Source organism: Loxodonta africana, chromosome 24, assembly GCF_030014295.1.
Source record: "Loxodonta africana isolate mLoxAfr1 chromosome 24, mLoxAfr1.hap2, whole genome shotgun sequence".
NCBI lineage: Eukaryota > Metazoa > Chordata > Mammalia > Proboscidea > Elephantidae > Loxodonta > Loxodonta africana.
In genome coordinates this window covers 26,220,812-26,234,392 of record NC_087365.1, presented here as the reverse complement: position 1 = coordinate 26,234,392, position 13,581 = coordinate 26,220,812, and the positions used below count along the sequence as shown (strand labels likewise).

Below are 13,581 nucleotides of genomic sequence, written 5' to 3'. Positions count from 1 at the left end.
TGCTTCTTAGTGGCATTGTTTACTTTGGTCAAACCGTGCTTATTCTGTTTTTCGTTTCCCACCACCAAAAATAACAAATATCTATGATCTGGAAAGTGATTCCCTCCTTCCCCCATCCCTGGTAACTACCAGTGAACATTGGTCTCTGTATACATACACCTATTCTTGTCTTCTTATAAAAGTGGGATCATACAACATTTGGCCTTATGTGATTGACTCATTTCACATAGCATTATATCCTCCAGGTCCATCCATCTTACTGTGTTTCTTGGACTCATTATTGTTCTTTACGGTTGTGTAGTATTCGTTGTATGTACATACCACATTTTGCTTATCCATTCATCCGTTTAAAGGTACTTAGGCTGTTTCCATTTTTTCGCTGTTGTGAATAATGCTGCAGCGAGCACAGTGGTCTTTTACTAGATCTCTTAAAATTTAAAAAAAAAAAAAATTTTGTTTTTTTTTTTTATACCTAGGAGTGGGATTGGTGGATCCTTATCTGTACTTCCTATTTGGGAGTTTTTGAGAGGCATTTTGTTCGGGACATTAGCTTTGTTTTTCACTTATTCTTCCTGTGCCCATTTTTCGGTTAAGCGTATCTGTGGAGTTTTATTTTGGCAATCATTTTCTTTCCTTTTATAAAAGTGTCTTTACTGAGAGTTTTTACATACAGTAAACTCCATCTGTTTAAAGTGTACAATTTTATATGTTTTGACAGATACACACCCATGAAGTCTCTCCATTCTAACCCCCAACAATCAAGATTTGGGTTACCCCTGAAAGTTTTCTTCTGTCCCTGTGCATGCAGCCTGTTCCTTCTTCCCTGCCCTAGCTTCTGATCAGCTGTCAGATGCCGAAATGATTAGTTTGCATTTTCTGGAGTTTCATATAAATGACATCATATAGTGTGTAGCCTCTGGTGCAAGACTTCTTTCCTCAGTGTGTTGTTAGGTGTTCAGTTGTAGTTCGTTTTTTCTTTTTTAAGTCTTCTTTTTTTTTTCTTCAGATGTTTGGGTCCTTGTTTTTGAGGTGTTGATTTCTTTTTTGGTGATTCTAGTTTGCAAAGTTATCATCTTTACAGTGGGTGCAATTTCCGATTACCCATCTGTCAGGATGGGCTGTAAGAGAGAGATGGGATGTGTAGCCAGGTGTGAGGTGTAAGGGCTCCTTGTTCCTTCTGGGTAATAGCAGCTACCTGGGTGGGTGTGTTCTGATTCAAATGCCTGTGCTCACTAAGAGTTTGCTTTTATGGGGGTGGAGGTTTGGGGAAGTGGGTCAGTAGCAGGTAGTGGCTGACTCGCCCAGTTGTACCAAATGCACTTCCCCACCAGATCGGCCACGACTGCCCCAAGCCTCTTTCTGTTTCTCCATGGCAGTCACCCCTGTCTACAGGTTAGATGAAGCACCCATATTTGCTTGCCCTACTGTTACAGCTTCTCCCAATTTTTATAGCACTCGTCTTTTGAGGGTTCTGAACAGTACTGTGAGGCAGTTCTACTTTGTCCTGTAGGGTCGCTATGAGTTGGAATCTGCTCTAGGCAAAGGGTTGGGGTTTTTTTGTTGTTGGTTGGACAGTTACTGCCTCTGTCAGTCTAGTTCTGCTGATAGTGTCACTTCTTGTTTTTCAGAATTACTTTAGAGAGTAGTATATCAAATCCATACTTCAGTCATTTCTAGAATTTATGGTAGGAGGGGGGTCTACAGTCCATCTTGATCTAATCTCATGAAGCAGTTTTTTGGAAAAGACTTGTTGAGAACAGATCTTAAAGTTAACAGAAACCTTTCCTTTTTAGGATATCATGCTTTGAGAGCAACACTGACCGTTGGAAATGTGTTATGTAGGGTTGGGAATTTCCATATAGAGGTCATTGTGGTTCATTTTTTGCCTAGTTCAAGGTGTGTTGATGAGCTCTGAAAAGTCTCTGTTAAACCAAGTAGAAAGGATGAAGACTGTCATCCTGGATCTTTTTTTTTTTTTCAGCATCAAGTTTCATGGTTAATCATTTTGTTATTTTTTCATATTTCATAGTGAGTGCAATGTGGCCATGCTGTTAAGAGGGTTAGGTTGACTCGGTAATTCTGGTATTTTTCTTTTTGGTCTTTGTCTTAGTTTTTTAAATTAAAAGAATTTTTTTAAGATATGCTTCCAAGTTGGACAGAATCATATTTCTTCTCCCATAAGCCTTTTTTGTTTGTAATTATATCCCTTGGAAACCACAGAATGTGAATTAAGTTACAAATCTAGTAAGTGTAAATTTAGTTTTTGGAAAAAAGCCATTCTGACTATTTTTTTCCCTTCCCCATTTAGCTTTTCCATGGTTTGGCTTGGATATTGGTGGAACCCTGGTCAAGCTGGTTTACTTTGAACCCAAAGACATCACTGCTGAAGAAGAGGAGGAAGAAGTGGAAAGTCTTAAAAGCATTCGGAAGTACCTGACCTCCAATGTGGCTTACGGGTCCACGGGCATCCGGGATGTGCACCTCGAGCTGAAGGACCTGACTCTGTGTGGACGCAAAGGCAATCTGCACTTTATACGCTTTCCCACTCATGACATGCCTGCTTTTATTCAAATGGGCAGAGATAAAAACTTCTCGAGTCTCCACACTGTCTTTTGTGCCACTGGAGGTGGAGCGTACAAATTTGAGCAGGATTTTCTCACAGTATGCACTTTTTAGCTTATATACAATTTATGGTAATCTGATTGTTAAAAATGATACCAAGAGCAAAGCAAGATTGGTAGAATCATTTCCATCTCTAATGGAACTCAGATTTTCTTGAATCAAATTAAAATTTGATACAAATAGTGGTAGTCAGGAGTTAACCATAGAGATCATTGTATAGTTTATATTTTGCCCATTTCAGATGCGTTGATGAGAACCAGAACCAGCTTTTAGTTGTTTCATTATTAAAACTTAAGTGAGTCTGGGATGAGAAGAGTAAGCAACTGCCTCTTAGGAACAACATCATTAAATCTTGAACAATGAGATGGAAAAGTAATTTTAAAAGTCACATCATTTCATGTCATAAAATTGTTTCCAATCTCTTGTGTACCACACAATTTCTCTTGACCCCCTCAGTTGTTTCCTGGCAAGTTCACTAATTAGAAAGAATAAGGACCTCTGGTCAAAAGCAGTGATTCTCAGTCTTCAGGGCTAGCCTGAGAGGGCTGACAGCAGAGCCATCCTCTGTGAGTGTCTTCTGATGTGTCCTTTGCTGCACACTTGTTCACAGGAATTTTTAGATCCTGCCTGGCCCCAGAGGGGGAGTGTCAGCCACCACTTGATTTTGTTGCCGTTGAGTGGACACCTATGGGCAAGGCGTGGGGGCTCAGTTCTTTGGGAGTCGATACAGGGGTGGGTGGGAGGATTGACAAGTGAATTGGAGAAGACACTGACCTTCAGGCTGCAATATAGATTTAGATTTAAAATATCTTCAGTGACCATGTTTGTAATGCTACCAAGTGAGCATATTAGTTCAAAGGAGACAAGTGAGAATATTAGTTCAAAGGAGAGTCTCTTTGTCTTTGTTATTCCACATCTGTCTTTTTTTTTTCTGTGTGTCATTGTATGGTTTGTGACCTCATCTTCCCCTTTTCTTGTCCTCTGTCCCCTTTCTCTCATAAAGAAAAAAAACCAAAACCAAACCTATTGGCATCAAGTTGATTCTGGTTCATAGCGACCCTATAGGACAGAATAGAACTGCCACATAGGGCTTCCAAGACTGTAACCTTTACAGAAGCAGACTGTCACACCTTCCTCCCTCAGAGTGGCTGGTGGGTTCCAACTGCCAACCTTTTGGTTAACCATTGAGCACTTAACCACTGTCCCACCATAATAATCATACCAGGGAATTGAAATGTATCACCTAACAAGGTTTAATATCCTTTGGTGGAATTTTTCTGGTTGTTGGTTTGCAGTGATTTCTTTTTCACCTGTGAGTAAAGGGAGCGGTAGCAGGAGGAAGGAAGGTTTTCCTCCTTTGCGAAAGCCTCATAGTTAGTGGACTCTGGGTTGTAACTGATAGGGAAGGGAGAAAACCTCTCTATTTTCAGAACCCCGTAAAAGTCCCCTTTGGAACATATTTGAAACCCGTTCTGGATGTTAGCAGGTTGTATGGTAATCTGAGGCGAGGGTGCAAAGTGGACTTTATACCTTAGGAATGGATTCTTAGGCTGTTGGAGTTTCTTGTTTTATGCACCAGTTCTGTCCTTGAAAGGAGTCCCTGGGTGGCACAGTGGTTAATGTGCGCACCTGCTAACCGAAAGTCTGGCAGTTCAAGTCTAGGTCTGTCGATCTACTTGTTATCGGCCATTGAAAACCCTACGAAATACATTTCTACCCTGACACATGGGGTTCTCATGAGTCAGAATCGACTTGATGGCAAACACTACCACTATCTATCCTTGAAAACTGTATGAAAATTAAATGCATAACAAAGCTTTTTTGGTCATTAGGAGTGTTTAATGAACCACAACAAAGTATGTTTTAAATATTGAGTTTACCCTGTTGCTTTCTAAACACGAATCAGATTTTCTCACGCTGTATTGAGTTTGCTTGTTGATGCTACACTTTCTTTATACCTAACTTGGGTTTGTGAAATTATATATGAATTCAGTCATCTAAATGTACCAACCAGGCTAAGAGTTATTAGGAACGGTTAGCACATCAGGACACCTCAGGATAACACGAATTGTGGGAAGGGTAAAAGGAGAAATCAGTTTTCTGACATACAGTGCAAAAAAGCTACTTGGAACATGATTTGGCTCAGAAATTGAATTAAAATGTTGGCAGTTTGAGATTCATGATTCAAGAAGTCAACATCGAATTCATCTTGGCATGGAAGGCAAGACTCGATGAAATCGGGACAGTGATGAACACTTGAGGGAGTAGGGTGTGGTCAGTAGAGAGAAGACTTAGTATCCTCCCCTAGGAAACCCTGGTGGCGTAGTGGCTAAGTGCTACTGCTGCTAACCAAAGGGTCGGCAGTTCGAATCCACCAGGCGCTCCTTGGAAATCCTATGGGGCAGTTCTCCTTTGTCCTGCAGGGTCGCTATGAGTCAGAATTGACTCGACGGCACTGGGTTTGGTTTTTTTGCCAGCCATTTTTTCAATGACTTAATATTCTTACTTAGGGATTAATTAAGGATTGAGATGAAGTTACCTATTTATCGTCTCTGCGGTGGATCAGAATAATTTGAGTGTATGTATAATCATATGGAGCCTTGGTGGCAGTGGTTAAGAATTGGGCCACTAACCAAAAGATCGACAGCTCGAATCCACCAGCCGTTTCTTGGAGTTCCGGTAGGACAGTTGTGCTCTGTTCTGTAGGGTCACTATGAGTCAGAACTGAGTTGATGGCAATGGGCATAATCATTTGGGAATTGAGTCAGACATAAGGGGGAGAACCTGCAGGGCTGAACTTAGCTGTAAACAGAAACAGATGCTTTAGGGGTTGAGGCATCTTTATACTTGTTAGGTATATTGGGTAAGCATTCAAACAGCTTAGAAGTTCGTAGAGTGAACTGTGGAAGTTCCTTTTACCATCTCTCCAGAGTTACCACTGTTAAAGAGTATGTATCTTTTAATACTTTTCCATGCATGACTGTATGACACATATATGTGCGTATAAACACGGTTTTAAAAAAATTGGCAAATTGGATTGTATTTTATAAAATGTTTCTCACCTTGCTTTTTTGACTAACATGTCTTTCCCACTTGGGTACATAGAGATCCTCTTCATTTCATAATTGTACAGTGTTCCATAATGTGAGCAGTACTTTAATCATTCCTTTATTATGTAAATAGAATTAAATTGATAAAAATGGTTTAAATTTTGATACTGCTAAAATGCCCTCCTTTCCCCAAGAGACTGTAAACAGTTTAAATAGCAAAACTCTTATCGTCTAATTGGATATTTAAGCCTTTGGCTTCAAGTTACTACGTAAGAAAGTATAGCTGTTTTGCTACTGCCCATAGCATTGAAGATGGTCTTTTGGAAGGCAGATGTCAGAATCGTTGTGGCTCCCCCCGTGTGTCACCGTCACTTGGATCTCTTGGAGTCTGCTTTCTGATAGGGGTGCGACTCAGCTAGGCACCTGCCTGGTTTCCCCAGTAGCAGCTGGTCAGTTGATAAAAGCTCACTTGGTTTTGGGGGGTACATCTCTGCAGCTGCTGCCGTGGTTTATATGTAGAGTGTGTGTATTTGAGTTTGTGGGAGTAGCAGTCTCGTCAGTCTGTCCTATGGTCATTGTCCCCACAATTGTTCTGTAAAACACACAAATACTACACATCCATATGTACTTTTTTGGTCTGTTTAATGTAGAGGGGAATGCCTTGTTAAATGGAATTTTTGTTTGTTAAAAAGTCTGAATACATTCTTATTTCATTACAGATAGGTGATCTTCAGCTTCGAAAACTTGATGAACTAGACTGCTTAATAAAAGGGATTTTATATATTGACTCAGTTGGATTCAATGGACGGTCACAGTGCTATTACTTTGAAAATCCTGCTGATTCTGAAAAATGTCAGAAGTTACCGTTTGATTTGAAGAATCCATACCCTCTGCTTCTGGTGAACATTGGCTCAGGGGTTAGCATCTTAGCAGTATATTCCAAAGATAATTACAAGCGGGTCACAGGTACCAGGTAAGTCTCTTATAAAAAGGTCATTGTTTATTGTTCGTATCATAATGGGTTAAAACTTGAGTTGTCAGGTATTGATATAACTACGTCTTCAAGAATCTCTGAAACTTAGGTGAAAGGTTTAATTTTTTCTGAGATTATGCGAACAAATGTTTCCCTTTAAATATTCTTATTTCATGACCTACTTTAACCTCTGCTGCTCAAGATTTCATTACCGTAGTTGTTTCAGAAACTATCTCATTGGCAGGCTCATTGAGCTTATAGTCCTTGCCCTTAGGTAGGTCATGATATGTATTTACAGAGCAACTACAGCTACTAGGTAGTATCTATGAGGAGAAGGCAAAGCAGAGTCCCAGCCTTGAAACTTACACAGATTTTATATGTGTATACACCTATATAATACATATGTATAGCCAAGGAGTGGTATGAGATCTCGAAATTGAGGTACTGATAAATAGACAAATGATTGGGGAAGGGTAATATGGAAGCAGGAGAAGGGAGAAGGTGAGAATGAATAAGTTTTGGTTCAAGGATTAGAGGCCATGAGGAAAAATGAACTGGGGGATGGGATAAACATTTTCGAACAGGAGTGAATTACAAAACAAGAGGAATGACTTTGGGGGAGACAACACATTAATGAGGGGTTATGGTAAGGTAGTAGGGCTGATGAGCCAGGGTAAGAAGGTGATTGGATGCCAGTGACTTAGGGCATGAGCTTGGAGAGAGTAAGGGAGGAGGTGACAACATGACCCCAGGTGTAATGGACCAGTCACATTTGAGGCTCCTCACATTCGGTAGATACTTGACTGCAGTGGGCACAAGGGCCAGGAGTCGGGCCCTACGTTTTGCCACTTTGCTTGTTGGCTTGCATAAATATGTGTTTGTCTTCAAGCACCTTCTTACTGCCTTTTTACAGACTTCCTACAGGTGGCATCGGTATGATTTGGTTGGTATATGAACATGGTGTTGGGGTTCATAAATGTTGCCTTCCTATTTCACTGATTGGCCTTTTTTTTTTTTTTTTAATGTTATAATATTGCATTTTTATTTTAATCCCAGTCTTGGAGGAGGAACCTTCTTTGGTCTCTGCTGTCTTCTTACTGGCTGTACCACTTTCGAAGAAGCTCTTGAGATGGCATCTCGTGGAGATAGCACTAAAGTGGATAAACTAGTGCGAGACATTTATGGAGGAGACTATGAGAGATTTGGACTGCCAGGCTGGGCTGTGGCTTCGAGGTAAGGGAGTGTGTATGTTCTAGAATATAATAAGCTTTGAGGTGAGTGTATGCTCTAGAATTTACAGGAATAAAATACTAAATATTGAGCATATCTTTTTTTTATATATATATTTAGCAGCTTTGTTGCATTAATTCACATACTGTAAAACCCACTGCTGTTGAATTGGTTCCGACTCATCGTGACCCTATAGGACAGGGCAGAACTGCTGCCCCATGGGATTTCCAAGGAGCAGCTGATGGATTCAAGCTGCGGACGGACCTTTTGGTTAGCAACTGAGCTCTTAACCACTTTGCCACCAGGGCACCATACTGTAAAGGTCACCTATTTAAAGCAGGGCTTCGAACTAGTTCATTCTGGTTCGAACCCCTGCAGAGAATCTGCATTTCCGCCCAGATATACTGAACCACAATCTACAGTTTAACAAGATCCCTGTGTGATTTTTATCTATGATAAATTTTGAGACCCACTGCCCTACTAGTGGTTCTCAGAATTGGTCCCTAATGAGCAGCATTAGCATTGCATGGGAACTTGTTAGAAAGGCAGATTCTCAGTAGGGATTTGAACCAGCACGAACCTGTTCAAAGCCCTGGTTTAAAGTGTATAATTTAGTGGTTTCTAGTGTATTTATTCAGTATTCTTCGATGGTGCCTAACAACAACGGTATATTTATGGAGTACCTGGGTGGTGCAAGTGGTTAATATGCTTGGCTTGTAACTGAAAGGGTGGCTCAGGTATACCACTTGTGCCTCAGAAGAAAGGCCTGTGATCTACTTTTGAGAAACCAGCCATTGAAAACCCTGTGGAGCACAGTTCTCCTCTCACACATGTGGGGTCACCGTGAGTTGGAATCAACTTGATGGCAGCTGGTTGTGTATTTTCAGATTTGTGCAGCCATCACCATAATCCGGTTTAGAGTGTTTTCATCATCCCAGAAAGAAACCTGTACCTGTTAGCTGTCACCGCCCGGCCCCGTCACTGTTAGTCCCTGGCAAACACTAAGCTGCTTTCTGTCTCTCTAGATTTGCCTGTCCTGGGCATGTCATATAAATGGTACCATACGATACGTGGTCTTCCGTGACTGGCTTCTTTCACTTAGCATAATGTTTTCAAAGTTCATCCATGTTGTAGCATGAATCAATACTTTATTGCTTTTATTGTTAAATAATATTCCATTGGATGAATGTGGTGCGTTTTATTTATCCATTTATCAGTTGATGGACATTAGGGCTCTTTCTGCTTTTTGGTTATTATGCATACTGTTGCGAGTATTGATGTACAGCTCTTTATCTGGGTATATGCTTTCATTTCTCTTGGATGTATATCTAGCGGTGGAATTACTAGGTAATATGGTAACCCTTTGCTTAACCTTCTGAGGAACTGGCAGACTTTTCCAAAGTGGCTATACCATTTTATAATCCCATCAGCAGTGTATGTTTCAGTTTCTCCACATCCTTGTCAACAGTCGTTTTTGTTGGTCTTTTCAGTTTTAGCCATCTTAATGGGCGTGAAGTTGTATCTTATGAATTTTCAATTGCACTTCCCTATAGGGTAGCTAACTCTATGGGGCAGTTCTACTCTGCCCTATAGAGTTGCTATGAGTTGGAATAGGCTTGGTGGCAGGGGGTTTGGTTTTTGGTTTTATAGGGTAGTTATGGTGTGAATCGATTTGATGGCAACCAGTGGGTTTTTGGGATTAATGACTAATGAGAAGGAGCCCTGGTGGCACAGTGCTTGGCTGCCAACTGAAAGATTGGCAGTTCAAACCCACCAGCTGCTCTCATAAAGATAAGAGCCTTGGAAACCCAATGGGGTAGTTCTACTCTGTCCTATAGGGTTGCTATGAGTTGGAATTGATTTGATGGCACTGGATTAATGACTAATGAAAATGAGCATCTTCCTTTATTTTTCTTTCTTTTTTTATTGTGCTTTAAGTGAAAGTTTATAATTCAAGTCAGTTTCTCATACAAAAACTTATACACACATTGTTATATAACCCTAGTTGCTCTACCTATAATGTCACAGCACACTCCTCCTCTCCACCCAGTATTTCCCGTAACCCTTCAACCAGCTCCTATCCCCCTCTGCCTTCTCATCTCAGAAAATGAGCATCTTTTAATGTGCTCGTTGGCCGTTTGTGTATCTTCTTTGGAGGAATGTCTGTTCAGATCCTATGCTCTTTTTTTAACTGGGTTATTTGTCTTTTTTTTATCGAGTTGTAGAGTTCTTTACGTGTTGTGGATACAAGTCCCTTACCAGATACAAATTTTGTGAATATTTTCTCCAGTTCTATTAGTTTTCTTTTCAGTTACTTGATAATGTCCTTTGATGCACAGAAGTATTTAATTTTGATGAAGTCCATTTATCTAGCTTCTCTTTTATTGCTTGTGCTTTTGGTGTCTTACATAAGAAATCGTTGCCTAACCCAAGAGCACAAAGATTGACTTCTTTGTTTTACTGTAAGAGATTTTATAGTTTTAGCTCTATGACCCATTTTTAGTTAATTTTTGTGTATCGTGTAAGATAGGAGTCGAAATTCATTCTTAGTTTTTGTATGTGGTGTGAGATAGGGGTCCAAATTCATTCTTTCAAGTGTTTAGGTATATAGTTATTTCAGCACCATTTGTTGAAAAAATGTTTCCCCCCCCCACTGAATTGTCTTGGATCCTTTTTGGGAAGTCATTTGACCATGAGTACGTGGGTTTATTTCTGGATTCTGAATTCTGTTCCATTGATCTATGTCTGTTCTTATGCCAGTACCACGCTGTCTTGATTACTGTAGCTTTGTAGTATGTTTTGAAATTGAAAGTATGAGTCCTCCAATTTTTCTTCTTTTTCAAAATTGTTTTGGCTATTCTGGGTTCCCGGAGTTGCCACATAAACTTTAGGATCGGCTTGTCAATGTCTGCAAAAAAGGCAGTTGGAATTTTGGTAGGGATTGTGTTGCATCTTTAAGTAATTTGGAGAGTATTGCCACCTTAACAATATTAAGTTTTCTGGTCCAAGAACGTGGATGCCTTTCTATTTATTTAGTTCTTTACTGTCTTTAAACAGTTTTGTCATTTTCAGTGTATAGGTGTATTTCATTTGTTAAATATATTAAGCATTTTATTCTCTTTGTTGCTATTGTAAATGGACTTTTTTTTTTTTTAATTTCATTTTGGATTACTCTTAAGTTTCATTTTAGATTGCCCATTGCTGGTGTATAGAAAGTTAATTTTTTTTTTTTTGGGAGGGACATCTGATGGGCATCTAAAAGAGAAGTATTGACATAGCGTTGATGCCTCTGATTTGAGAGGTAGAAAGATAAAAAATTGATTCTAGTTCTAGCTCTGCCACTAGCCAGCTGTGTGATCCTAGGAAAGTCAGTGAACCTCTCTGAACTTTAGTTTATCTTTGCAGGGGTGGTGGAGAGAATTGGAATGGCTCATGGCTTATAAACACAAATTGATTTTTATATGTATTGGGGCACATGGTTTTTAATAATAGAAAAGGCACTTGTGTATCCATGTTTGTTTACTAATTTTAAGCACTTAGTAAATGCTGCAAGGGGCCCTGTTGGCACGATGGCTGAGCACTCAGCTGCTAACCAAAGGTTGGCTGTTTGAACCCACCAGCCGCTCTGCGAGAGAAAAGACATGGCCGTCTGCTCTCGTAAAGATTTTAGGCTGAGAAACCCTCTAGGGTGGTTCTGCTCTGCCCTGTGGGCTAGCAGTGAGTTGGAGTTGGCTTGATGGCACACGGCAGCGACAGTAAATGTTGTAGGTTCATTTTCCATTTGCAGCTTTCACGCATTTATAATCATTTCCTTTTCGGATTGGGTGAGGTTGTGTTGCTGGCCATGGTTGTTGTTAATGTAGCAGTTCTGCTGGCAAGCACTTGAAGTATTTTACCTTCCGTGGAATTCTGAAACTTTTTAAGTTGCTCCCTCTGGGACTCAGCTGTCCATGCTTTGCTTTGCTGTGTTAAAGCAATTTACCAGATGTGAATGTGACCCCCTGAGTGGAACAGCTGTGTAGTTGGGGATGAATTAAAGGTGTCCTCCTGGAACTGACCCTGGTTCCATAGGGAGCAATGGTGCCTCACGGTGGATCTGGTACCGAACATGCGAATTTCTGGTACCAAAGCTAGACTTCAGTAGCAACCACAGGGAAAGCCATCTGCTTATTCAGAACACTTGCAGGCGCTATTCGAAGCTGCATCTCTCCTTGAGCAGAAGCTCTGTTGTTTTGTCATGAAAAGTTTGAAGTCTGAACAGTGTTGCCTGGAAGTCGGTTTTATCTTAGCGAAGTAACATTCAAGTTCTCTTGGGCTGTGTTGCCTTTGCTTTAGCAATGAGGAATCTTCTTTTTCCCACTACAGCTTTGGAAACATGATGAGCAAGGAGAAGCGAGAGGCTGTCAGTAAAGAGGACCTTGCCAGAGCAACTTTGATCACCATCACCAACAACATTGGCTCAATAGCACGAATGTGTGCCCTTAATGAAGTAAGGGGACGTGGATTTCTTTGGTTGCTCTGAGGAAAATGCAGAACTTACTAAGTGGGCCCCAGCTTGTGTATTATGTCTGTCTTCTCAAAACGGTACCTAAATGTTCTATGGAGTAGAGTTTGTTTCAGTGCAAAGTTAAAGTCTTCAAATGAGATTAACCTTAATTGCCTTTTTCTTTCTTCCTAAAGATGAACACTGCTACTGTCTAGAAGTAAAATTTTATCTTTTGAGGAAAAAGTATAGGAAGGTAGCCAACGTCCCAGATAATGGGGCCTGTTGGGTGGTGATGGTGGGGCCTGTTGGGTGGTGATGGTGGGCCTGTTGGGTGGCGACGACAGGTAATGATGCTGAATCTAGATGCATGCTCATCGTTGAGCTCTAGTCTCTGGGACGGAATCCAGAGGACGTCATTGAAGCTGGGAGAAGACTTGGCGGGCAGAGGAGTGCCCACCGTGGTTCCACCTCCAGCTCTGCTGAGCTGCATCTTGGTACTTTCAGCTTCTTTACAGTGCTGCCTTGTAGCATTCAGGTCAAGCAGCATTGTACAGGGCTATGAAAGAACCAAGAATGAGCTGCCCTTGGGGAAGGGGGACCTAAGATGCAGTTGGTGGAGCTTTGTAGCTTATCCCTATTTATAAATTCTCATTTAAAACGAATTCTTTTAAGTAGATAACATAGGCATGTGGCTTAAAGAAAAGAAACCTTAAAAGGTACAAAAGGGATTGTTTTGTTTTTAATTAAAATGTGTCAGCATCAATTAAGAACATGTTTTCATTCAAATATCTGAGCACTACTTTTACCTTTATTGTGTGTTCCCTTTCCCATGCTTATGTATTTTAAGATATTTTAGTTGGTGTACCTACCATTTTATATTTTTAACGTAAATTTCACGTTGCAGTTCTTTTTATGTCGTTACTCACCTAGTGCTAGACATTTGGCTGCTTGCCTATGATAACTCCGTAGTTTTACCAGTTTCAAGCGTGAAGCTGTTCTTTGGTAGACATTTTATTCTTGATACAGGTGTACCGGGGAGTGAGATTTCTGGTCTAAGGAATGTGACCATGCTAATGACTCGATATGTAGTGTTGTGATGCTTTGCAGGAGGGCTGTGCTGGTTTAGATCGTCTTTAGCAGTGGACGACTGGAACAGTTGACCAGTGTTGAGGGTAGAATTTGTTATTTTGCCAACTTGATAGGTATAAAATTTTGCTTCT

The 13,581-nt window shown here is 40.5% G+C and overlaps 1 protein-coding gene across 1 annotated transcript in view; it reads left to right on the top strand.

Moving 5' to 3' along the window:
• Nucleotides 1–13,581, top strand: part of PANK2 (pantothenate kinase 2) — a 32,504-nt gene that overhangs the window by 13,133 nt on the left and 5,790 nt on the right. The window contains 4 exon segments of the mRNA XM_023550046.2: nucleotides 2,309–2,661; nucleotides 6,392–6,645; nucleotides 7,702–7,878; nucleotides 12,241–12,364. Of these exon segments, the coding sequence (XP_023405814.2) occupies nucleotides 2,309–2,661; nucleotides 6,392–6,645; nucleotides 7,702–7,878; nucleotides 12,241–12,364 (908 nt within the window).